Below are 26,929 nucleotides of genomic sequence, written 5' to 3'. Positions count from 1 at the left end.
TATTTTACTTTTAGAAAAGGTATTATCTGTATAGGAACTGTTTTTCCTCAGATATTTAGGCCTATCGGGGGATATATTGTACACAAGTCTGCTATAAAAACATCCAAATTATCTAGGATTGTTCATAGCTTAACTTATATCACACTTAAAATGGCTTTTCCACAGTGTTGACAATTCCCCACGAGGTTTTGACACAATTCTATAATGTTGTTTGCAGAGAAGGTGTGGCGCCCTCAAACGCATTTCTAGTGGCACTCCAAACTCTCATAACAATATCCGCGGAGCCATCTTGAGGCTTCGGCGCACGGGACCTAATTACGCTCCACTTCTTAATTCGTCTAGATTAATGGTACAAATCCTGTCGCTAACCTTAATTTCGGAATCGAATATATCGCACAGAAACAATTGAAATACGTTTGGTTACAATATGAATGAAAATACGCAAAAATACAGCATCTGGTATCGCGTTGAATTTTCCCCACTAGCTCTCTGTACTTCGGGTTGTTTCAGCCCGTACATCCTCCGTAATGACAGTCGGAGCCATTTGTCCCGCCCTTTATCATCGGGAAACGACCAATCACCGCACTGAGGAATCCCTGTGGGGTGACGTTCCAAGTACTATGGGCATGCGCACGTCACTTTTCGAGCTCCATAGCTCGTAGCTGTGTGAAGATGGCGGAAGGCTCCGATCTTCTCGATGAGGTTTTCTTTAACACTGAGGTGGACGAGGAAGTAGTTAGTAATCTTGTGGGGTCTCTTGAGTCCGAGCTTTCGGGCTGGGTTCACGGGAACCCTTGGGTAAGGTGTCAGACAGTCGTTAAACACAGTTCCGGGACAGGGGGTAATTCTAATGTCCAGCAGAGCAAACGGGGACTTGCTCAAGGGGTTGCAAAAGCAGGTATGCTGTGTTAACGTTGTTTTGCGTTTTGTTTCGAAGTGTAAACGAAAGCAAGCGCTAGTTTATCTTGAGAGTACCTACTAAGTATTGTTTCGCCCCGTTCTGTCACGCTTATTTCCGCTCCATAATGGACTGGAGTGCAATGGGGTGTGATTAGTAATACGAGGTCCCAGAGTTCAGCTATGGATGCCTCATCGGCTGAGTCGGACTCTTCGGCCGGGCACGGCCAAAGCAATACAGTTGCGGTCAGTGCCAATATAATAGCTCCACTCCCAAACCACGGGGGAAAAGTAGGCACTTCCGCACCTCAAACTTTAAATGGAGGGAATATAATGAACTTTCACAATTCAGGAAGCGCAGTTTCCCTCACGGGTTCACTGTCCAGTAGTTGCACGAGTAGCGGCAGTACCTCGATTGCTGTCACAGTTGTCAACAATGGGCCGGGGTTGTCAAATGAACATTCGAGTGCAGAAATGTCAACCTCGTCGAACACTGTAATTCAGACATCTTTCGTTAACTCTCGTAATGTTGTCACCACGTCCCAGGCTGCGAGTCTGGCCACTGGACCGACTGTAACACTCGTGAGGCCGTCTATGCAAACTGCGGGAGCGGGTACGTCGTTGAATGGGAATACTAACACGGGATTGCCTGCGGCTGTCAATGTTGCGTGTCAGGCCATCACCACAACAGCACCCGGCATGGCCATACAAACTTCTTTGTTGAACAATGGTCAGTCGCCCTCGTCTGTGGCTGTCAGTGCAACATCGCACATCATTAAGGCAGAAGCGCCTAAAACAATCATACAGACAGCCCCTGGTGTTGTAACAAACCCATCGTTCCAGAGCGCACCTAGGACTCCAACTCCGGTGACAGTGGCTGCCAACCCGGGAGCGATCCGAGCCATCGCGCCACAGGTGTTGGCCCCTCGGCTCCCCCAAACATCCCCAAATCAGCCCAACGTGCAGAACATTCAGCTTCCCCCAGGTATGTTTGACTGTATTTGAAATTAAGCCGTTTTCAAAAAACGTATTGCCTGTCAATTTTAAGGTAAGCGTATTATATAAGTAATGACGAAAAACTTGCTGCTTCATTGGTTAATGAAATGACCATGTAATCCAGGGGGTTACCGGTTGCTCATTGCATCATCGTTAGCACTGAAAATCCCGAACTTTCCTTGCCGACATGTCTTGGTTGGTTGTAGCATGTCCTTATCGCTTTCCTATTAACCATGCTGCGCTATTTTCTTCCTGACACTATTAACTAAGTCCTGTCAGCTGCCACTGAAAATGATCGTATCTGCAGAGTTGTTCAATACCCTATATCCTATTTCCTGTGCTCTATCGTGTCGAGACTTTACAAGTACAATTTAGAAATGTCATATGCTTGGGTATCGTGCTTGATTGGTTAGTGCTGGACTTCTTGCTAACCATTGTCTTTCACTGTATAATGTGAGGTGACTATGGACCTACAGTGGGGAGAACAAGAATTTGATACACTGCCTACTTACAAAGCATGTAGAGGTCTGTAATTTTTATCATAGGTACACTTCAACTGTGAGAGACGGCATCTAAAACAAAAATCCATAAAATCACATTGTATGATTTGTATAATAATTAATTTGCATTTTATTGCATGACATAAGTATTTGATCACCTACCAACCAGTAAGAATTCTGGCTCAACCAGTAAGAATTCTGTCTCTCACAGACCTGTTAGTTTGTCTTTAAGAATCCCTCCTGTTCTCCACTCATTACCTGTATTAACTGCACCTGTTTGAACTCGTTACCTGTAGAAAAGACACCTGTCCACACACTCAATCAAAGAGACGCCAACCTCTCCACAATGGCCAAGACCAGAGAGCTGTGTAAGGACATCAGGGATAAAATTGTAGACCTGCACAAGGCTGGGATGGCCTACAGGACAATAGGCAAGCAGCTTGGTGAGAAGGCAAATACTGTTGGCGCAATTATTAGAAAATGGAAGAAGTTCATGATGACGGTCAATCTCCCTCGGTCTGGCGCTCCATGCAAGATCTCACCTTGTGGGGCATCAATGATCATGAGGAAGTTGAGGGATCAGCCCAGAACTACACTGCAGGACCTGGTCAGTGACCTGAAGAGAGCTGGGACCACAGTCTCAAAGAAAACCATTAGTAACACACAATGCTGTCATGGATTAAAATCCTGCAGCGCATGCAAGGTCCCCCTGATCAAGCCAGCTCATGTCCAGGGCCGTCTGAAGTTTGCCGATGATCCAGAGGAGGAATGGGAGAAGGTCATGTGGTCTGATGATAATTTATTTTGTAGCTTTTTGGTCTAAACTCCACTCCCTGTGTTTGGAGGAAGAAGAAGGATGAGTACAACCCCAAGAACACCATCCCAACCGTGAAGCATGGAGGTGGACACATCATTCTTTCGGGATGCTTTTCTGCAAAGGGGTCAGGACGACTGCACCATATTGAGGGGAGGATGAATGAGGGCATGTATCGTGAGATCTTGGCCAACAACCTCCTTCCCTCAGTAAGAGCATTGAAGATGGGTTGTGGCTGGGTCTTCCATCATGACAACGACCCGAAACACACAGCCAGGGCAACTAAGGAGTGGCTCCGTAAGAAGCATCTCAAGGTCCTGGAGTGGCCTAGGCAGTCTCCAGACATGAACCCAATAGAAAATCTTTGGAGGGAGCTGAAAGTCTGTTTTGTCCAGCGACAGCCCCGAAACCTGAAGGATCTGGAGAAGGTCTGTATAGAGGAGTGGGCCAAAATCCCTGCTGCAGTGTTTGCAAACCTGGTCAAGAACTACAGGAAACGTATGATCTCTGTAATGGCAAACAAAGGTTTCTGTACCAAATATTAAGTTCTACTTTTCTGATGTATCAAATACTTATGTCATGCAATAAAATGCAAATTAATTACTTAAAAATCATAGTGTGATTTTTCTGGATCTCCAGTGTATCAAATACTTGTTCTCCCCACTGTATGTTCTAGCCTGTCTGAGTAGTGTGTCTCTGTAATGTCCTATCCTTGGTGAGCTCTATGAATCCCGGTCCAACTGTGCCTTTAATGCAGTCAGTCAGTCTTTTCTGTATTAGAACCAGTGTTGAGATCCCCCCTCTGGCCTTGCGTCCCTATGAATTATCATGCAAATTAGTGTCTGTCTGTACTATGCTGTCTTGCGTTGCTTCTTTAGGCCCTCTTTGTAATCACTACATATTTCAGGACAACATTTCAAAAACATAACCATTTCACTAACTTGTAAATTAACTTATATTCACACTGCAACTGGATGTTCTTAATCCACAACTCTAAGTACATCAAATGTCACAGTAGCATTGCATCATTGCATTGCATCATCTTCCGCTTATCCGGGGCCGGGTCGCGGGGGCAGCAGTCTAAGCAGGGATGCCCAGACTTCCCTCTCCCCAGACACTTCCTCCAGCTCTTCCGGGGGGACACCGAGGCGTTCCCAGGCCAGCCGGGAGACATAGTCCCTCCAGCGTGTCCTAGGTCTTCCCCGGGGTCTCTTCCCGGTGGGACGGGACCGGAACACCTTCCCAGGAAGGCGTTCCGGAGGCATCCGAAACAGATGCCCAAGCCACCTCAGCTGACCCCTCTCAATGTGGAGGAGCAGCGGCTCTACTCTGAGCTCCTCCCGGGTGACCGAGCTTCTCACCCTATCTCTAAGGGATCGCCCAGCCACCCTGCGGAGAAAGCTCATTTCGGCCGCCTGTATCCGGGATCTTGTCCTTTCGGTCATGACCCAAAGCTCATGACCATAGGTGAGAGTAGGAACGTAGATTGACCGGTAAATCGTAGCCAAAGCACAAAATCCAAAGTATCTAACCACTAGACCTACACAAGTAATTTTTTTTTGAATACACACTTCTTGAATGTCACGACAATTCACAAGTGGGTATGGCCAGTTCAAGTTTTTAAATGGTCATTGTGTTTTAGCTTGTGTTGCTAACAGATACAAATACCCCTACCCCTAATACAAATAAGGCATAGCATTCCAACAAACCAGGTCCAATTCATATCAGTGTCATGCAAATCATTTACATGTGATGAAACCAAAAGCAAGTTGCAACTGATTGCCTATTCATTGCCCACTCATCTGTGCTCAGAAAAATATGGTGACCAAATAATATTTTTTTTATTATATGACATCATTAGAAAAATATGGTCCCTTCATAACCTATAGTAAACGATTTAAACAGCAGATTATTACTAAGCCATGTCCTACCTTGTGCCTGGAGCTGGATACTTGATCAGATCAGGAAAAACAAGGGCCCCTTTACTCTGGCACCTGTGGCTCCAGGGACATCACCATGTTGGAAATTAAAATACATATTCCATTTGCATGGCCAACGATCTATCAACATTGTACATTATTTTGAGGTTTTGCTTCCATTTTTCTCAACGTCTTTATGCAGTGTTCCAGACTGTAATAGGCTGTTCCAGTCCAATGTCTATAGATTTGAACTGTTTCAAATCATTGCTCTCTTAATACCTTTTTTACTATGGGGTTTGGTTTTGCAACACAGTTCGAGCCTAGGCTAGGACTTCAAAAATCAATCTCAATGAAGTTCCCCATTGACCTTGAGTGCTAGACTAGGCTTAATCTGTCTGCGAAACTGGCCCTGGGAGTGTTAGCTGAAAGAGACTGTTCTCTTTACATTGCTCTGCTTTGAGGGGGAAATGTTCAGGACTGTGTCAATCTAGCGTGTTTGCAAAATGACATTATTAAGTCTATGGTAACCTCCCAAAACCTCCTGTATTTCCAATAGGCCTTTGGAAAGAGTGTGTAGCATTAAATGGCAGTGATTAAGCCCCTAATCCAGCCCACTGTTACCTGTCTGTATGTTAATAGGTGTGGGAGGATTGGCGCTAAACCGTTGTGTTACAGTGTTGTACGAAACCTAACACGTGCCAGGAGGGCTAGTCTAACGACCTCTTGTCTGTTCCACAGGAATGGTCCTAGTGCGCAGTGAGAGTGGGCAGCTGTTGATGATCCACCAGCAGACCCTGGCTCAGATGCAGGCCCAGTCTCATTCCCAGGGAGCCATGGCCCCGCGTCCTGCCACACCGACCAGTACTGCTCAAGTCCAGATCACTTCAGTCCAGGTTGGTCCCGCAGACAGGATCACCTTCCCTGGGATGCTGGGCGGCTACATTGGCTACCGCCAACATACACCAGCACCCCCCCCCCCCAGCTAGTCTTAAACCTACCTCCTTCCCCCAACTTACCTCCTTCTCCCAGGCTCCGGGGACCCCCATCCTCAGCAGGCAGTTGGCCCCCACCTCCACCACCATCATCAAGCAGGGCATGTCGGTGCCAACTTGTGCCCCCATCACCACCACACTCCAGAGGCCACCTGTCCTCCAGGTACAGGTACAGATTGTGGTTTCCTGGTTTGTACGTTTGTGTCTGAGTGAAGGTGTTTTTCATTCCTCCACTATGGGTGCAAGCTGTGAGCTCTCTTAAGCAGTCCTCATCAAGGCCGGTGGTTTCAGTGGTAGCCTGGTTTAGAGTATCTGTCTCCTATCCAGTTCTCTCAGGTATTGTATGTGATGGGTCATCTTTGAATGGGATCTGAGACGTGTTTTCTGTTGGCCAGTGGTGGGGTATACATATGGAACTGCGTTCTATAGCTTGTCTCCCCACACTGTTCAGCCATAACATTATGACCACTGACAGGTGAAGTGAATAACACTGGTAATCTCGTTATTATGGCAGTGGGTGGGATATATTAGGCAGCTAGTGAACATCCTGTCCTCCAAGTTGATGTGTTAGAAGCAGGACAAATGGGCAAGAGTAAGGATCTGAACGACTTTGACACGGGCCAAATTGTGACGGCTAGGCGACTGGGTAAGAGCATCTCCAAAACTGCAGCCCTTGTGGGGTGTTCCCGGTCTGCAGTGGTCAGTACCTATCAAAAGTGGTCCAAGGAAGGAAAAGCTGTGAACCGGCGACAGGGTCATGGGTGGCCAAGGCTCTTTGAAGCACGGAGGGGAGTGAAGGCTGGCCCGTGTGGTCCGATCCAACAGACGAGCTACTGTAGCTCAAATTTCATAAAAAGTGAACGGTGCTACTGATAGAAAGGTGTCAGAACACACAGTGCATTGCAGTTTGTTGCGTAGCCGCAGTCCCGTCAGGGTGCCCATGCGGACCCCTGTCCACAGGTCCAATCCATGGAGGCCCCACCTCCAACTTACAAAGGATCCAAAGGATTCAAAGGATCTGCTGCTAATGTCTTGGTGCCAGATACCACAACACACTTTCAGAGGTCTAGTGGAATCCATACCTCGATGGGTCAATGTGACTGAACTCTTCCTAAGTTAAAACATTAGTATTTTGTTGTTGAAAAATGTGAGTTATTTGAGTCTGAAAACAATGCATATTTTTTGGGTTATTTTGACCATTTGTTATTTTCTACAAAAAATATTGTCATTTTGAGTATTTTTTATTTGGAATTTGGGAGTAATGTTGTCAGTAGTTTATAGAATAGAGTATAACTGTTCATTTTACTCAAACACATCCAGTAGGGAGAACAAGTATTTGATACACTGCCGATTTTGCAGGTTTTCCCACTTACAAAGCATGTAGAAGTCTGTAATATTTATCATAGGTACTCTTTAACTGTGAGTGACGGAATCTGTATCACATTGTATGATTTTTAAATAATTTATTAGCATTTTTATTACATGACATAAGTATTTGATACATCAGAAAAGCAGATCATACGTTTCCTGTAGTTCTTGACCAGGTTTGCACACTGCAGCAGGGATTTTGGCCCATTCCTCCATACAGACCTTCTCCAGATCCTTCAGGTTTCGGGTCTGTCGCTGGGCAATACGGACTTTCAGCTCCCTCCAAAGATTTTCTATTGGGTTCAGGTCTGGAGACTGGCTAGGCCACTCCAGGACCTTGAGATGCTTCTTACGGAGCCATTCCTTAGTTTCCCTGGCTGTGTGTTTTGGGTCATTGTCATGCTGGACAACTCAGCCATGACCCATTTTCAATGCTCTTACTGAGGGAAGGAGGTTGTTGGCCAAGATCTCGCGATACATGGCCCCATCAATCCTCCCCTCAATACGGTGCAGTCGCCCTGTCCCCTTTGCAGAAAAGCATCCCCAAAGAATGATGTTTCCACCTCCATGCTTCACGGTTGGGATAGTGTTCTTGGGGTTGTACTCATCCTCCTTCTACCTCCAAACACGGCGAGTGGAGTTTAGACCAAAAATCTCTATTTTTGTCTCATCAGACCACATGATCTTCTCCCATCCAGATGGTCATTGGCAAACTTCAGACAAGCCTGGACATGCGCAGGCTTGAGCATGAGGACCTTGCGTGCGCTGCAGGATTTTAATCCATGGCGGCGTACAATTTTATCCCTGATGTCCTAACACTGGTCTTGGCCATTGTGGAGAGGTTGGAGTCTGTTTGACTGAGTGTGTGGACAGGTGTCTTTTATACAGGTAACGAGTTCAAACAGGTGCAGTCAATACAGGTAATGAGTGGAGAACAGGAGGGCTTCTTAAAGAAAAACTAACAGTGATCAAATAATTATGTCATGCAATAAAATGCAAATTAATTATTCAAAAATCATACAATGTGATTTTCTGGATTTTTGTTTTAGATTACGTCTCTCACAGTTGAAGTGTACCTATGATAAAAATTACAGACCTCTACATGCTTTGTAAGTAGGCAGTGTATCAAATACTTGTTCTCCCCACTGTAGGTCCAGAACAGTCTCTACTTCTGGTCGGGGTCATAGTCACCTCACATTATACAGTGAAAGACAATGGTTAGCAAGAAGTACCTATGATAAATATTACAGACCTCTACATGCTTTGTAAGTAGGAAAACCTGCAAAATCGGCAGTGTATCAAATACTTGTTCTCCCCACTGTACCCATGAAAAGTAAAACCAGAGAAACTAATAATTTTGCAGTGGCCTCTTAATTTTTTCCAGAGCTGTATATTTCTCAGTGATAGTTTTATGTAGTGTTTCTACTAGAGTTTATTTGTTTTAATGATAAAGATCAAATAATATTTTGGTCTCTTAATTTTTTCCAGCGTTGTATATATACCTTTTTTTTCTCTCTGCACGATTAAATGTTAAGAACATGACGTAAGGCAATAGAAATGTGTCCAATTGCTGGAAACTAGCTTGAGAACTGAGTACAGGTTCTCTTAGCCCCAAAAGCAAATTGGGTAGAAAGGCGATTTCCTTCTTAAGGGACAGTTTGTAACTTTGGACCTTTGGCATAATGTCAACGCCGGTGGCAGTGAGAGTAATGGCATACATGTCCTGGAACATGCTTTATCTCATTCCCCCTATCCTGCGAGTGTGCTAGACTGACTCGACTGACTGATGGAGTACCTGGTCAAAATGACACACCCCTCCACCCCAACCATCGTTTGCAGCCAGACGGAGCACAGAGAAAAATGACTGGGCTGTCTGACGGAGTACCTACTCAGAATTTCCTTAATCTCATTCCCAGACACTTCCGCCGTCAGTCTGATCCTTTGAATGTGGTTGCTCACCTGGCTTCGACATAGGAACCTGCAGTCAGATTTGAGCAGGCTCTCCCAAACCAGCTCTTTAGTGGTCTGTGTGTAGATGCTGTTCTGTTGTTTAGTCTTAGGATCAACCATTTTGTGCTTGCAGCAGCATACCATTAGGTCTAGATGGCTAGTGAGCTGGAGGTAGTTGTTTGTCTGCTTACCACTGTAACGTCAAAGTGGAATGTAGATATAAGTCTGATGCTCAAAACCGAAAACAAAAGCAGGACTTTGTCATGTCTGCTCTAGACAAATTTCTTGAGCAAAGTTGTTCAGCTGCAGCAGAATGGAAGCTTCAAGTGTGAAAGGGAGGGAAGATGGGGATCTAGGTCCCACAGCAGAAAGCAGCCAGGCCTTGTAACATCAGGTAGGAATTTCTGTAGCGAAATACAAACTTCTGTTCATCATGGTTGATGATGACACTTACAACTTTAGTCAGCGGGTGTTAAAAAGCATTATTTGGTGCTTATCTTTTTGATGAGAAAAATCAGGTAACGATTGTAATATTTCACACAAAGGTGTTATGCTATGCCTTGAACCCATGGGAGTGAAAGTTAAGCCGCGCCCCGGGGTTGTTTGTTTTTGTGTTCTATGCTGAAAGAAGATACAATATATTTGATGAAATATTCATTTCATCAAGAGAAAGTCAATAGAAACGTAATAAATTTCATCTAATTTCCACTGGAATTTTGTATATCATTTGTGAAATCATTTCCTGAAATCAGTTAATAGCAATATGGTAGTATACCCAATAGCTATGGGTGACCTAGATCAATTTTGAGTTTCTGTGGCAGATCTGGCCAAGCATAACCGTAAAGAAAGTCAAAGATTCCCCAAATTCAAGAGTGAAATATTTGTTTACTTTCATAAGGCAATGGGCATTGGCATCATTAGGCCTGGGCGTCCGGGGCTATAGTTGGATCTGAAATGTATAAAAAAAAAAAATGGGGGTAAAGGAAAAAGGTGTAGTGGTCCCTTAATTTTTTCCGTAGCTGTATATTTATTAGTAGCATGGGGCAGGGCAAGAACATGGGCATGGGGCAGAGAAAGATCACCATGTTAAACCTACAGACATTGTACTTAATAAAAAAAATACTTGAAAAGAAAAGGGCGAGAGAGAGAACAAAACCCATAACTCAGCCGAACAAGCAGGTGGAAACTAAACCAAAATGGCGGCTGCTTCTATGGGTTGCTGTTCTTTACTCCATCGCAGTCTGGGAATATAAACAAAACAGGACTTCAGTGCACAAATTATTTCCCCCTTATATAGCAGTCTTGATCAGTATTACCAAGAGGCAGGAATGGAAGGGTGTCGCTCCCAGTTGCCTCTCGGATGTCCCAGCACCCAGCCGTGTCCGCATGGCATGCCCTATATTCCGGAATCTTCCAGCTTTCTCCAGGGTCCTGAGCCTCTGTGGCCGGTGTGCTCGTGTTTGGCGGGGATGAGGCGTGCCTCAATTTAAAAAAAAAAATGTGTTGCTGAATTTTTTCTGTCTGTGTGCAGTTGACAGCGTAGTCCATAGGTGAACCTTTTCTTGGTCAGCTCTGTGGTGTGGCTGTTAGGGGGCTTTGGAGAACAGGTAGCCATGCCTGTTATGTGATAATGCCTGTGGAAAGAGGTCTCACATGAGTAACAGAGCCATTATATACAGTGCCTTTGCCCATGTCTAATTTTATGCACATTTTTGAATTTGGTCAGATCTTTTTGTGGGTTTTAGTAATATATACAGAGAGCGTGCGAGATAAATCGCACCAAATTTGGTTCTTGTTTTGTTTGTTGTGCAAGGTAAACATGCAATCTTCAGGTGTGTAAAAGTGACCGCCTGTATGGTCAATTTAACCCTATGAAATGTATTATTCTGGTTTAGGTGTTTTGAATACCAGACCTCCCCAATAGTATTCTGACACTTGCCACCAGAATGAAACTGTCAGCACACAGATTCCACAGCCAGATCAAGCCACAAGCAAAATAAATGTCTTAACACGTGTCAATATAACAGTTGTTATATCAGTTTGGAAAGGGTTACAAAGCCATTTCCAAGGCCCTGATCCCTTAACAGTCAGAGCCATAGTGTCTATGTGGAGAGCGTTTTGGACAGTAGTGGATCTTCCCAGAAGTAGCCTTCTTGCAACTTACACACACACACACACACAAACGTGTGTAGTGGAAGATCCACTACTGTCCAAAACGCTCTCCACATAAATATTTATATATTTATTAGTTGTTTTCTCATTCAGTTTGGAAAGCGTTTTTATATGATATTATATTTGCTAACATTCAAAAATAAATAAATACTAACCGGGAACTGAAGAGGAGACTGGAAGAGACTGTGTTGAAACCCCCGGGATCAGGTTTTCTGGCTTACAGTCTATTGAATGTGACGTGCTGAATTTTGTGTCTCCCCAGAGTCCTGTGGTTGTGGGCGGGGCTGCTACAGTCACTTCCCTGGGGACAACACAAGCTGGATCTACCCAGAGGACTGCCACTGCATCACCCCGGACCACTGCCACCTTGGCAACGGTGCGGAACTAGGATCTACCTACCCCCATGAGTCAGAGCTAGGTCCTCTGTTCAGGGAATTCTCCTCTTCTAGACCATAACTGTATAACTAGTGCTCTGATGGTCTCTGGTAAATACAATGGAAAATACAGAAGATGTGATGGGGTGTATTGACTTTTGACTTGTGAATGGAATGACTGATGGTTGTTTTAAGTGATTAACTGACAAACCTGACATGGTCTCTAAGGCTCCTCTTTCTGTTTCTGCAGGAGACAATGGAGAATGTAAAGAAATGCAAGAACTTCCTGTCTACATTAATCAAGCTGGCATCCAGCGGGAAGCAGTCCGAGGAGACCGTCACTAATGTTAAAGACCTGGTCAAAGATCTCCTGGTGAGTGAGCGCACACGCCATTGATACAGTACAGCTACTCATCAAGAGATATTTGACGCGACTGTTGCGTCAAATATCAGCAGACAGAGACACAAAGACTCACACTGTGCCTGCTGTCTTCTCTCTGTTCCAAAAGGAGGGGAAGATTGAAGCGGAGGACTTCACCAGCAGGTTATACAGAGAGCTCAACTCCTCACCTCAGCCTTACCTTGTGCCTTTCCTCAAGGTTAGAAATGGTCTTGCACGCTAGCGAATCCACTAAGCCCAGTGATGACCCGGTCTTCCACGCCCACCCGCCAGTCGGCTCTTGATGTCAGCCCTTTGCCAATGTCTTTCTGTCCTTTAGAGGAGCCTCCCAGCACTGCGCAAGCTAACTCCTGACTCAGCACGGTTCATTGAGCAGAGTGGGCTTCAGCAGCAGACCTCTGCTCCCACGCCCCAGACGGTGGTCTTGGGCAGCCCGCCCCCACGCCCCGCAGCCCCATCAATGATACCAAACCTCCAACCGGTCAACAGCAAACAGGGCCAGCCCGCCTCACTGGTACCGTACTGCCATGTACATACACTTCCTTCCCTGTGTATTGGCCCTAATAAACCAGTTTGGTTTGAATCATGAATGCTGATTGGCTGACAGCCATGGTGTCTCTGAGACCGTATACCACCTTTATGACATGACATCACTTTTTACTGCTCTAATTGAGTTGGTAAGCGGTTTATGAAAGCAGTAAGGCATCTCAGGGTTTGTGGTATATTATTTGGCAATAGCACTCGTCCTTATTCAGTATTAATTCATACATTTCTCCTAAACGTGCCTTTCATTTAGAAGTGTTCAGAAACATCTAAGTAACAAAATGACTTGTGTTATAATTCAACGGTCAGTTTCTGTTGGGCAAACGCAACCTAAAAAAACTGCAAATGTGTTCAACCAGATACAAGCTTTTTTGATTCAAAGCTTGCAAGGATAATGGAACAAACACTCAACTTTTGTCTACTTGATGAGTTGAGAAATGTTGGCTAATTGTTAAATGGATTCATCTAAGTACACATGACTTCACACCGCAGGGCCATATTCGTATATTGCTTTTATTTATCAATGGTTTGTCAGATAAAAGTTGACATTCTTTACTGTCACTTAATAGAAAACATTTGATCTTAAGTACAAATGTACAATTTGAGCTTCACTCTCCCGATATATTGACAGACAGTAGATATAATTATTATCCAATCTCACTAATGTTTACTACTGTTGTTATAATTATTATTTTTACTACCAATATCAAGTCTCAGTAACATTTATTATTATCATTATCACATCTCACTAACATATATTTGTATCATGTTAAGAGATATAGAAGTTTCTGAGATGTTATGTTTCCTCAAAGCAGCTCAGTTTTGAATCTGTACTATTTAGTAATAGAAGTACATGAGAGGATTGTCAGTCATTTTGCCAACTGCCCCCATGAACATTAACCTCAAATCATTGTCAGGTGCTCCAGCCTCAGCAGCAGGGGGCGATGGTGAGGCCTCTTCAGATGACTCCCATGGTGACCCTCAGGGGTCAGCACCCCCATAGCCGCATCGTGCTGGGACAGCCACAGGTCAAACGGCTACCGATGGGTTAGTACAAAGAAGAACTTCACTGGGGGGTGAATCAGTGTAATGTAGGCTACCTGTGAAAGTAGATTAATTTCCTTTTTGGTATTGACTGTTGGCCAGTGTCCAATTGTTTTTATGGGTCTTATCATTAAAGGAGGCTACCTGAACTCTGTTCATTTATTATATGATTTCCACAGGCTAAGTAGTCACATTACATGTTTGTCATATCATTATTATCATTTATTCATCTTAATGTGATATAAAACACTAGTAATTATCAGATAGTCAAGCAAAAGACGAGTATGTTTTGTTCGCTCAAATGCATCCAAACAGGTCACAATTTGTTGAATGGAAAGACCTATTTGTTACAAATAAGTCGTGTACGGTAATGACATTTGACAGAAATTCTTTAGGAACTAGACTTGTAGCCTGAATTGACTGTGTCAATGGCTGGATGCCCGCGTCTCATCTCAAATCCAGTCTTCAAAAGAAAATGCATCCTATTAGGCTCAAGTGGAGAATTGAATTGACAACATGCCAGGGACTGGGCACGAGTTGGCAAGCTTGTGAGCAATAGTGGAGAGAAACTTGGCTAGTGCCTTTTTGCCACAGGCCAGTAAACTGTTTTGCTAAATAGGATCAATAGATCCTTTTTTAGGAGCTATATATTATTTTTATTTTGTAATGGTGTTAGTTGGGTTTTATCATATGCAAACGTTTAATTCGGGTGTTAATATTTTGTTCACTTTCTCTCATACGTAAACATGGTATACTTTATGCCGAAGTATGTATAATAGATATTGATATTGTTGAACATGTTTTTAAACCTACAAATGTGTTTTAAATGGTTTCTAGTAGGAGTTAGACAGCCAGGAGACCAGAGGTCAACCTCTGGTTGGGATCTAGGGTTTGAGCAATGCCTGAAGATAGGGATGTCTAGACCATGTGAGGATATGACAGAGTCAAATGACTTGGTGTTTAGAGAGATGGAGAGGGCCTTGGACTGACCCTTGGGGAACGCCGGTAGTGAGAGGAGCATGCCAGGCCTGAGAGGGTGATGGTTTACAGTGATCTGATGGTTTACAGTGATCTGATGGTTTACAGTTATGAAGTCTGCAGATGGATCTAGGGGAATGACAGCAGCAAACATGCTCAGTCTACTGACCCACTGATGGCCTATAGTGATGTTTAGGGTTGAAGAGATCAACCTATAGTGATGTTTAGGGTTGAAGAGATCAACCTATAGTGATGTTTAGGGTTGAGGAGATCAACCTATAGTGATGTTTAGGGTTGAGGAGATCAACCTATAGGGATGTTTAGGGTTGAGGAGATCAACCTATAAGGGATGTTTAGGGTTGAGGAGATCAACCTATAGGGATGTTTAGGGTTGAGGAGATCAACCTATAGGGATGTTTAGGGTTGAGGAGATCAATCTGTATTGACGTTTAGATTTGAGGAGATCAACCTATAGTGACGTTTAGGGTTGAGGAGATCAACCTATAAGGATGTTTAGGGTTGAGGAGATCAACCTATAGGGATGTTTAGGGTTGAGGAGATCAACCTATAGGGATGTTTAGGGTTGAGGAGATCAACCTATAGGGATGTTTAGGGTTGAGGAGATCAACCTATAGGGATGTTTAGGGTTGAGGAGATCAACCTATAGTGATGTTTAGGGTTGAGGAGATCAACCTATAGTGATGTTTAGGGTTGAGGAGATCAACCTATAGGGATGTTTAGGGTTGAGGAGATCAACCTATAGGGATGTTTAGGGTTGAGGAGATCAACCTATAGTGATGTTTAGGGTTGAGGAGATCAATCTGTATTGACGTTTAGATTTGAGGAGGTCAACCTATAGTGACGTTTAGGGTTGAGGAGATCATTCCGAGATGTTCTGGAAAGAAACGACAGAAGGGATACCGTTCTGCAGTGTTTGATGGTTTTTATTCTCTCCCTCAGTCCCAATGGTCAAGCCAGGAGTGTTGTCTGGATCCAAGTTGTCTTCTGGTGCTGCCTCTCCAGCCACTGCTGTTCAGCAGAACAAGCTAAAGGAAGCTGGGGGCACGTTCAGGTCAGCAAGCTCACCTCCACTATACATTAAGTTCATCACAAAATGCTCAGATGGAATATTTCTGTGGCTATGGCCTGGCTGACTGTGTGTGTTTGTCCAGGGACGATGACGACATCAATGACGTGGCGTCCATGGCCGGAGTAAACCTGTCAGAGGAGAGTGCCCGTATCCTGGCGACCAACTCTGAGCTGGTGGGAGCGGTGACCCGCTCCTGTAAGGACGAAGCCTTCCTCCATGCATCCGCGCTGACCAGGAGAATACTGGAGATGGGTAAGACCAACGTGACCTTGTTAAAAGACACTTTTGCGTTTAGCTGTTGCACTCACTCCCCAGATCTCCACTGACTTGCGTGCGTTTCCCCTCCTCAGGTAAGAAGTTTGGTGTGAGTGATCTGGGGCCGGAGGTTGTGAGCTACGTCTCTCATGCCACCCAGACAAGGCTAACCAACCTGCTGGAAAAGGTTTCTGAGGTGGCCCAGCAGAGGAACATCAATTTAAAGGTCTGTGGCGCTTTAGGGGTATTTGTTGTCTTTGTCGTTTGTTTCCCGTTGGTCCGATTGTGGTGCTTTGATGTGTGCTTGACAGGAGGACAGTCGATATGAACAGACCAGCGACGTGCGTGCCCAGCTCAAGTTCTTTGAGCAGCTGGATCAGATGGAGAAACAGAGGAGGGAGGAGCAACAGAGAGAGATTCTGATGAAGGCAGCAAAGGTACTGAGGATGTTTCAGCAGCACAGACCTATTCTATTAACACACTAATTATTTTTGATAGGTAGGACCTCTAGTGGTGAGAGGTAAGAACGCATGATAGGGATGCACCAGTAAGAAAATTGTCTGATGCAAAGAGTAGCGGCACCCGATTGGCTGTGTAGTAGGGAGCGGTGCCAAATGGTGACAGAATGTATATCAACAGACATGTGTATTGCTTCCTTCAACTAATTGATTATTGCTCAAATAAATAAAACGTATAACTAGTAATTTTCTGCTCTGTTAACATGCAGGGCAAGTAAATAATACTGGCAGTGGCAAGCATGGGTTTAGCTCACGACATAATGGCAGATGTCAACAATGGGAAGTTGACTGCAATTAACGCTGCGTACTGTAGAGAAAAAAGCAACATATGGCAAGTTGACAGAAAATAGAACTAGGTCCATAGCTAGAACAAGAACTAAGGAGTCTGATTCACACAACTTGTGTGGAGATATAAGAGGGATGTCTGGCTTAACCAGAACTGACCATAAACATAGAAATAATTGACAGTGTGTCCTGTGTGGGCCGGTAGGTCATTGCTAGATGGGAGCAACCACTTCCACTGCCCACAGAAGTTAGGGAGCTACCGTTCTAGTGTACTGACTGCAATACAACAAACGCATCAAACTCGAAATCAAAATATGCTTCAACATACAGTGTATGTGAGTCTTGTGATGGTGAAAAGGTACGTGTATTCGTGTTGAACCGTTTGGTATGCACTGCGAACCGAACAATACATTAATCATATTTTATATAGCTAGGAAATAAATATATATTTCATTGTAAAATTTTATTGTATAGACCAATGGCGTATGAATTAATTATCCACATAGTAATAATGTTGTTTCGTCTCCTAGCTGTACGCTCCGCGTGTTGGTTATATCACTCCAGCGAGAACAGAGCTAAGAGACTGTCGTAGCAGCAATTAGCTAATGAAGGAATTAGCAGGTAGCTAAAAGCAAATTAGCAACATGGCAAGCATTGGCGAGCCAGAATTAGAAGACGCCCCAATATAGGTCTGCCTTCTAGGGACATTTTGGTTTCCCTGTAAACTATAATGGGGATTGCCAAGTGGTGGATAGAAGTTCTGCAACATGTAAGCCTAGGCTCTGTTCATTGACTATATTAAATTCGGGTGGCGATACCCGAATATATTTATTTATTGTTTTACGTGGAAGATAGAAAATGCATTTTCTCACATAGAAATGATATTGTTTTTCTTCTTTGGAAGTAACGTGTTTCAAGTGGTCATATTTTGTTTAATACACTGCTATATGACCTTAATGTTGATAGATGCTGCTGGGCAAAGCACTCTTGTTGAAGTCTTGTTTTAAATTACTATTTTATTTCATTTTATAAGACAGGCACTGCTGTTTTTGTTGTCCTTTTGTTTCCATATGCTCCAGGGAATTCAAGCTACCCATGTTTGCTATTATAATAAGTGGAAAATCTAAATACAAATTACCTATTTCTCAGGCATTTATTTTGTAGATGTATCAAAACTGTTCCGGACTGTGACACCACTATAAAGTATGGTACCGAACTGTGAGTTTGGTGGACTGTTTCACTGCCAATGACTTGTTATTTCTGTGCCGTGTACCCAGGCATGAAATACGAATGTTGTGTCTGATGATGCTTCTAAAAATGCTAACTCAATCATACAACATTTTTATGTTTATATATTTTAACAAATATTATCACAGAAATAAGCACAGTGACAGTAATATGATAATAACACCATAAATATAGATCTTACAATGGCTGGATATAAATGTGGTAAATAAGGTGTTAGACTTAATCAACAAAACTGTAGTTTGAGAATAAAGAATAAAAAGGGAAATAATAGGACACATTTGAATAATAACTAATAACTATATTAACTCATGCCTAAATAAATACTGTATTCCCACAAGACCCACTCTGATCTCCTTTGTGTTTTGTGTCCTTACAGTCTCGTTCCCGACAAGAAGACCCTGAGCAGCTGCGGTTGAAACAGAAGGCCAAAGAGGTGAGGGGGAGGGCTACCGGCATGACAGTTTGGCGTGGCATGATGTTTGACCGGAGTCTCCACGGTATTGACCTGGAATGCCTGAAATGCGTGTTTGTCCCCAGATGCAGCAACAGGAGCTGTTTCAGTTGCGACAGAAGGAGGCTAATCTGACGGCGTTGGCAGCCATCGGCCCCAGGAAGAAGAGGAGAACAGAGGCCGCGGCTGCTGCAGCTGGAGCTGAGGTAACACGTCGGGGGTTCCGCTCGCGTCGGGGGTTCCGCTCGGGTCGGGGGTTCCGCTCGGGTCGGGGGTTCCGCTCGGGTCGGGGGTTCCACTCAGGTCGGGATTTTGTGGACATGTCACAATCTGAGCTGTCTTTCTGTCTGTTGCTCCCCCACTCTCTTGTCAGTTTTCATTTGTCATTTTCATGTCCCCCTCACACTCCCTCTCATCGGTCTGCACCTTCCTCACTCCTCCTCCTCCAAACTGCCTGGTGTTTTGACGGCCTCTCTCTCCCTCCCCCGTCTCCCTCCCTCCCTCCCTCTCAGGGCTCAGGGTCCAGTCCCTCTGCATCTGGCAGTGGTAGTTCAGGAGCCTCCAGACAGTTTGTCCGGCAGCGCATCACGCGTGTCAATCTCAGGGACCTGCTCTTCTGTCTGGAGAACGAGAGGGACACCAGTCACTCCCACCTCCTTTACAGAGGCTTCCTCAAATAGACTGAGCGGAAAGCGGGGACGCTGTCCTCCACTACAGAGACCCCTCTAAAGACAGGGCTGTCAGTGGAAACAAAGGGCTCCACCCTCAAATCGGACAGGAGGGACGGGACATTGATACAATGATGTCAAGAATCTCCGGGCCACAGTGAACGAACCTTTTGGCTCCACTGGAAGGCTCTGGTCGTTCTGCCGTTCCTTATCCAGGTCGATGCCTGCTCCTTCTGCTCCTTCTGCTCCTTCACCCAGACCCCAGCTGGGACTCACGGACGGACTAGCAGTTTTTTTTTTTTTTATTGACTTTGTTTTAGAGTCCCCTTTTAATTAAGGCATAAAGAGATACATATACATTATATTATTATACATTTTATCTGGAGAGCAGTTTTGTAGTGTGCAAATGACCCATTGTACAAATGAAAAGTAATTACAGTCAATTTATTTTGAAAGTGTTTGTTTAAAAAAAGAAAAGAAAAAAAGAAGAAAAAAATAGAAATCTGCAGCCTTTCTAGCGGTGGTTATGAATATTAATGATCCTCATTTTCTGATGGCTGTTTTATTGGCCTTTGAATTAGTTTGAACACGTTCTGATTAATGCTTGTCATTTACTGAGTTGCCTTCTTGAAAAAAGCCATATAATTGTATCTAATCTTGAACAGCACAACAATCTAGTGATTCCTTCTGAAATGTTTCCCTCTTTTGTTGGTAACTTCTTGGATTCAATGTCTTGTATTTATATATTGTTATCAACTCAAAAAAAGCTTTTGATTTAATCTGCGTGTGTTGAAATCATCTCCATTCTGCATGGATTAGGCGTGAACATCTCTGTTGGATGCAAACCACAGTCACAACAATATTCTGATCTAATTGTTTAATACTTTCCTTACAGCATTTTGGTCATTTTTTATTACTTGAAGTGATAAAATATTGGATTTCAGCAATGGCAAAACTATTCTAAAACTGAGAAAAACTTTTGGCACCACAGTAAGACTGGAGTCTGGCCTATGGAAATGATCCTCCAGAGACATCATGCACATAGGAACATTTCAGAGATTTCTTCTTAAGCACTGCATGGGTTCTACAACAATCTTTTTAAATAATATATTAGACAGATTCATTTTCTATTCTAACCTCCACAAAAAGCTAACTTTGAATTTTTTCCTAGTGAAATGCTGATTCTGATGATATTTTCAGTGTGGTATATTGGGAACGTTATGATATTTAAAGCTTTTTTCTCTGCTTAATAATCTAGGTTTCTGTTCCGATGTTTTTCTCGACAGCCCTAGCTAGAGCTCTGTGGTATACTTCCTCCAATGCTTTGATTTGAAATGCAGACGTTTCTGTACCTATTACTTTTCATATTTGTCTCTTACAGAGAAAAACAAAGGGGGGCCCGGAAGCACAGCATGTGAACCTTAGTTCCTGTACATTTTGCACACTTGTTCATATGTAAATATTTTACTTAAAGTTTTTAAATGCAATGGTTTTGTATAGGATTGAAAGAGAATAAACTCCTTCAATAAAAGTGAGAACAGATCTTTTTGTTGAGCCATTTTTCTAGTCCAAATCACTAGTCACTGGTAGGGTTCCTAACCCAAGGGAAGTAGTTCCACTGCTTTCTCATTCAACCTGTATTTACTTACATTCACCTGGTGTACCAGGTCTAAATCAACCCCTGATTAGAGGGCTCGACTGAAAACCACTGTACATGGAGTAGAGATAGCAATATAGAATTATGGCTTTCCATGCAGCTCTATTTAATGAAATGTCCTAACTGGCGTTTAGGTAATCCTATTCGTCTGATTAAATCAAGAGGAGAAAGACATTTTCCGGTCCCTGACTCATTTCTTGTTGATACACATGTACCAGATGAAACCATTTTCTCCAGTATTCTATACAGCCAACATTTCATATCAACATTTGTTCTGTCTGAACAGGCGGACAGACATCTCCACGTGAACATACACCAGCACACCACAAACACAGGGTCATTATTATTGTACCGCTTACAGTCTAGTGGATTCTGGGACAGCTCCATCAGACTACAAGAAACAGTTGCTCATAACGCCATTCTGTATGTCTGAGAATAGGACCAAATTCAACAAGCCTTTGACACTGATCCATTCTATTTCTATTTCACTGTTCAGTGGTCATGCTTTTGACCTCCACAAGATGGCGGTAATACCATGTGCTATTGACAGGTGCATGTTTTCAGTTTACCTTCAGATTTGGAATTATGGTCCTGTATCGCTGTGACTTTATTAATCCCTGGTCCAGAAAACTCAAGTATTTTGCGGTTTATTCAGTTCAATCTCCAGAATAAGAGGATTTGAGGGTGGAGTTTGGGGCTCAGTGAGTCATTCACTCAGAAAACATCTGATGCATGCTCTTGCTGTGCATATTGCATTTAATAGTAATCATTGTTTGTCAATAACTAGCACACGCATATGGACCAATCTAGGTGTATTAACAGTTGAATGCTGGTAATAATGGGAGTTCTTTATATAATTACACACCAGCCTGTTTGATTGAATTGAGCACTTAGTTCATCATTATAACCACACAATCAACTTAGCCCTAAGATGCTTCAGGCTAACCTGCCCTTTGTGCTTTGGCCCAATCCAATATTTCCTCTGGTAAATCCCCTGCTACTGCACGACATGGCTGCTCAGAGTTTAGTCTATATAAGCTCCCACTTGTGCGTCAGAAACAGAAGGACTGTGGTTGCCTAGCGATATCTCAGAGAGACCACCTGGAGGTGGTGGGTAAACACCCTGAGCCTTCCAGGGGGGAAGTGACATGACTGTGTTTCCTGTGATAGGTCTCACAGAACGTGTTTGTTTCCCTCCTCTCATTTGTTAAATTTTAATTGATGTCACACTGTGCTGTTCGCCAGGTGTTGAGACAGAGACAGTGCCTAAGGGACCAGAGGCAGCATCATGACACTGTGTCAGTGTGTGTGTGTTTGTTGTTGAGGCAGCACGTGAAATATTATAAACATGGATTTGGGAAGTTCTGACAGCGCTTCAGTAATGAGTCCAAAGACTCCTTCCTTGTTTTCAGTCTCTTTCCGTGTTCACGTCTTTCCCGGTCCCAAAGTGACTTCATGGTGGTTGAGTATTGATGTTGAGTAGAGCAGGCTGCCCTGTCCTAGAGATGCTATAATAAGCCCAATGTTTATGACTGGCATTAAAATGGCTTCATAAGCATGGCTGAACCTGTGAAGTATTGACTCAGGGGTTAATAGACTGTTGGCTTCTTTAATGGACCTCAGTTCAGACCAATCCTGCAGCCCACACACATAGAGAGGGGAAACGACCAATCATTTGTCTGAATCAATTAATTAATTAACCAGACAGAGCAAACCTACACGCCATGATACATTTAAGCAGACCTATGGGATCGTGTGCTCTGAAGTGGGTGTCCTAAGACTCTAAGCTAGATGGCACTGATAGCACACACATTTCACAGGCCCAGGTTTAACGGATGTCTTCCGAGACTCATCAGACAGAATCAGTCACAAATACAATCCAACAGGCACATAGCCCGGGCAGGCTATTATTACTCTCCATCATGTTATTGTAATATCATTACACTTGCACAGTTAAGGCTAGTACACGTGCAGTGGCTGATAACTTATTTACACTAATCACTCACTTCCCGTTTATTATTCATGAGAAGGATGGGGCCTGCATGCCTCCACTGATGCTGACGAATGGAAATGGCATTGAATGGAAGGAGAGGCCAGGCCAGGAGTCAGTCAGGTGAACCATACACACCACCTCAGGCTGCATTAGTCATGGATGAAGGCTTCTAAACCCTTGAAAGTGGGTTTGCTCACAAATGCTTCACTCTGACAGGACCAGATAAGGCACTAACACCACACCGGGAAGGGGAGATTTCCGCAAATCAGTTATTCAACGAGGCGTTTTACTGCAATGCAGTGGTAGGACTGCTTCACTGACACAGGCCTACTGACGGATGGGCATAATGACAGAGAGGCCCACTCACACAATCCCATTGTGATGTGAAGTCATAGTTGGGTATGTGATAGGTACGCCTGTGCTGGTTGAGATGTTACCCAGGCAGAGTTAACAGACGTGAACCCCTCTGGTCTCTGCCTCAGCCTCCCACCAGTGTGACCCAGCAAGCAGGACTAGAGCGGGGTGTGGACTAGACTGGACTTGGGGCTGTGCTCCGTCTGTCAGCCTGTTTGACTTTGATCTTATGCTGAACTTGTGCAATACAGAATATACGGCATGGATGCCGACATGCCTACTCCGGACGGCACCCTCGAATGGATTCACCTGCTGATCTAAAAATAGCAGGCCTTTGTCGCTGTGTCAGTACAATACACTAACAAACAAGTCTCTCCTGGGCTACAGGCGAAACAGCCCCTTCAGCACTAAATTATAAACATTCAATTACACAGGCACATCCAAAACCTGGCGGTTCGAGTAATTCTCTGTCATTATTCTCAGGAAGTAAAAAGAGCAGGTGGGACCTATTTGTAAATGATAACTTATTTAGAAGACATAGCCGAAGGGACTGACCTTCACGCTCTGCCACGCTCAATGTAAACAATGTATCTATAACCCACCTCAAGTTTGCCAGTACAGTAAATCAAAGTAGGCTGACTCCATCGTCCGGGTGGGGTCATCACATACGTGCTTCCTGGATCACAGATGGACTCATGACAAAATCCAAGTAACTCTCCTTTCACGTCACCGTTTAAAACAATGATCACTTCTGCATAGTAACCTATGGGAAAGTACAGCAACGTACAGATGATTGAACGTTATTTATGGTATGGTTACTGTGCCTCACCATGTACTGCTCATGAAAGGTTTCATTAACAGGATTCATTATTGCACAGATTCTTGTACTAAAGGTTTCCTTATTATATAGAAGGCTCCATTATTGTGTGTCCTCATTACCAGTGCTTCCTTCTCAAGTAGGGAGATTAAATAACTGGGGAATCAAAGCACCCCTCATTATCAACCACAGTATGTTCTTAAAGCCCACTCCCTCCCTCCCTCCCTCTCTCATAACTAGGGTTGGGTTTGAGTGGACCTGGGTCTAAAATTATTTCAACAAAATAAAGAACATAATTCCTCTCTTTCCATCTGTCCATTCTTCCGGACCTTCCGTTTCATCCATCCTCTCAGGCCTGAAGTGGCCATACGCGGTTTATCGGATCTCTTCACTGGAAGACATTTTACCCCCGTATCTCCATCTCTTTCCTATCCGCTCTCTCTCGCCTCTCTCTGGGTGTCTCATTAAAGGCGCTCTATCTAATGAGATTAGGTCCTGGGGATTAATGGTGTGGCTAATTGATAGACACACAGCCGGGGAGGATTAAAACCCCTTCCATTCCCCCGCTGCTTTTTAGGGCCTCAGCTGACTAATTGAAATCAAAGGGATGGACACAAATACACATGGTACCCAGCAGAGCTTATTTAGCTCACGTTTTGCTCAGCAGCATGGATGGAGATCAAACCATAAAAAGAGTTCTAGAAGTTCACATTAAAACACTGCTCTTGGTCCTCCAGCCCGTGTTGAGGCCTGATTCAGAGCAAATGGGGCGGAGCTCCCCCAGATGACAATAATTCTGCCATTTACTTGTGTCAGATTATGCACTAGTCCTAGTTAGCAAACAATTACGTTTTTTGTTGTGGATGATAAAGCAACATACGTCCACATGTTTAACTTATCTGGTAGTCTGTGATTAGCTCAGGGCACTGTCAGTCATGGGGACAATATGACACCCCATCTAATGTCTGCTCCGTGTGGCACAGCGGCTCCCATTCCTCTCCGGTGCTCCACCTCTCCGGTGCTCCACCTCTCCGGTGTACTAACCACCAGAAGGAGAGTGATGGCAGCAACGCATCCTGTGGACGCTCCTGTTCCTAATGACTGTTTAGTTGTGTTTATCTTCTGCACTTCACGGATTGTTTGTGGATTTATGCCATGTTGGTCCCGTTATTATTATTAATGAAAAGACATATTGACGTCCTAGAGAACTAATATCGTTCCCATTTTTGCCTCACTTCTACACACTCGCTACACTCACACCAGCACAGAATGATATCCTAATCTATTCACCAACATACCCGGAACATGTGGCCGACATCCGTGCTGTCCCTCAGAGACTACAACAACACCACCTGTACACCAAGAGGGAGAAGTGCAATTTCCACACCTCCACTGTCTCCTTTCTGGGACACCACATCACTCCGGAGGACGCGAAGATGGAGGAGATGAAGGTGGAGGCAGTGAGATCATAGCCAGTTCTGAAAACCATCAAGGATCTGCAGAGCTTTTTTCGGCTTTGCCAACTTTTACCGCCAGTTCATCAAAGGTGTGGGTGCCCGGGAGCTACTGGCGGTAACGTTGGCATTGAAGGAGTGGAGACACTGGCTCGAGGGCGTCCGGGAGCCGTTCACCGTCCTGACCGACCACCGGAACCTTACGTCGGGGCAGTGCGGTGTTTAATTCCCCTCCAGGCTCGATAGACCCTCTTCTTCGAGCGCTTCCAGTTCACCCTGATGGACCACCCCGGTACCAAGAACGTCAGAGGGGGACGCACTCTCTCGCATGTATGACTAGGGGGGCGGAGCTCCCCATGGACATACCCATCCTACCTGTCTCATGTGTAGTGGGTCCTGTCTCCTGGGACACAGACCAAGACATTCAGCGGGCAGGGAGACAGGACCCCACACCAGCAACATGCCCCCTGGACATGACCTATGTTGTGAGAAGAGTGCGGGCCGGTTGGTGACCTGGGTGCACACAGCACCAGCCACAGGACATCTGGGCATCAATTGGACCCTGGAGGCGCTCAGGACAAAGTATTGGTGGCCAAGAATGGGGAGGACTGAGCAGCACTACATCATGTCATGCACCGTGTGCTCACACCGTGAACGGCTCCAGTGAGAATACTTCATCCTCTCCCAGTGCCTCAGCGGCCTTGGTCACGCCCTGGTGGTGGACTTCCTCACAGACTTACCGCTAGCAGAAAGGAAGAACACCGGTTCTCCAAAATGATTTGTCTCATCCCACTACCTGGCCTCCCTTCTGCTCTCAAGGTCGCTGAGATTCTGATCCAGCAGGAGTTCTTGCTCTATACGGAGGACATTGTGACTGAGTTCGGCCCCCAGTTTACCTCTCGTGTCTGGAAAGCCTTCATGTCCAGGCTGGCGGTGGCGGTCAGCCTCACACCCGGGTATCACCCACAGGCTAACGGGTAGGCAGAACGCACAAATCAAGAACTGGGAAGGTTCCTCCGGTCCTACTGTATGGACCGTCCAGATATGTGGACACACTTTCTCCCCTGGGTGGGGTATGCTCAAAACTCCCTGCGCCATTCCTCCACACGTCTGACCCCCTTCCAGGCTGTACTCAGGTTCCAGCCTCCCCTGTGCCCCCGGGTGGGGAGTTCCAGTGACATCCAGGCTGTGG

At 44.6% G+C, this 26,929-nt stretch overlaps 1 protein-coding gene across 2 annotated transcripts; it reads left to right on the top strand.

The window, feature by feature from the left end:
* The first annotated feature begins 406 nt into the window (after positions 1-406).
* On the top strand, positions 407-21,268 carry taf4a (TAF4A RNA polymerase II, TATA box binding protein (TBP)-associated factor). 2 transcript variants are annotated; one of them, XM_010881864.3, is made up of 15 exons: positions 407-1,882; positions 5,865-6,019; positions 6,156-6,281; positions 11,871-11,984; positions 12,233-12,355; positions 12,492-12,581; positions 12,702-12,896; positions 13,843-13,972; positions 15,908-16,019; positions 16,120-16,289; positions 16,388-16,518; positions 16,604-16,729; positions 18,720-18,776; positions 18,881-19,000; positions 19,307-21,268. In XM_010881864.3, the coding sequence occupies exons 1-15, from the start codon at positions 1,081-1,083 to the stop codon at positions 19,472-19,474; spliced, it is 2,619 nt and encodes an 872-aa protein (XP_010880166.2). In that variant the 5' UTR covers positions 407-1,080; the 3' UTR covers positions 19,475-21,268. The 2 variants fall into 2 exon arrangements, with proteins under 2 accessions (XP_010880166.2, XP_010880165.2); XM_010881863.3 differs by having other exon boundaries at positions 6,156-6,287.
* Positions 21,269-26,929: the final 5,661 nt, after the last annotated feature.

This window comes from Esox lucius, chromosome 17, assembly GCF_011004845.1.
Source record: "Esox lucius isolate fEsoLuc1 chromosome 17, fEsoLuc1.pri, whole genome shotgun sequence".
NCBI classification, from domain to species: domain Eukaryota; kingdom Metazoa; phylum Chordata; class Actinopteri; order Esociformes; family Esocidae; genus Esox; species Esox lucius.
The sequence above is the reverse complement of the archived record's forward strand: the minus strand, read 5'-3'. Positions and strand labels throughout refer to the sequence as shown.

Excerpts from the sequence above, each read along its gene's own strand:
- taf4a (XM_010881863.3), top strand. The coding sequence starts at position 1,081 with ATGGATGCCTCATCGGCTGAGTCGGACTCTTCGGCCGGGCACGGCCAA. Across the intron at positions 16,290-16,387 it reads CAGGAGAATACTGGAGATGG|GTAAGAAGTTTGGTGTGAGT; the intron begins GTAAGACCAACG and ends TCCCCTCCTCAG. Across the intron at positions 19,001-19,306 it reads CTGCTGCAGCTGGAGCTGAG|GGCTCAGGGTCCAGTCCCTC; the intron begins GTAACACGTCGG and ends CCTCCCTCTCAG.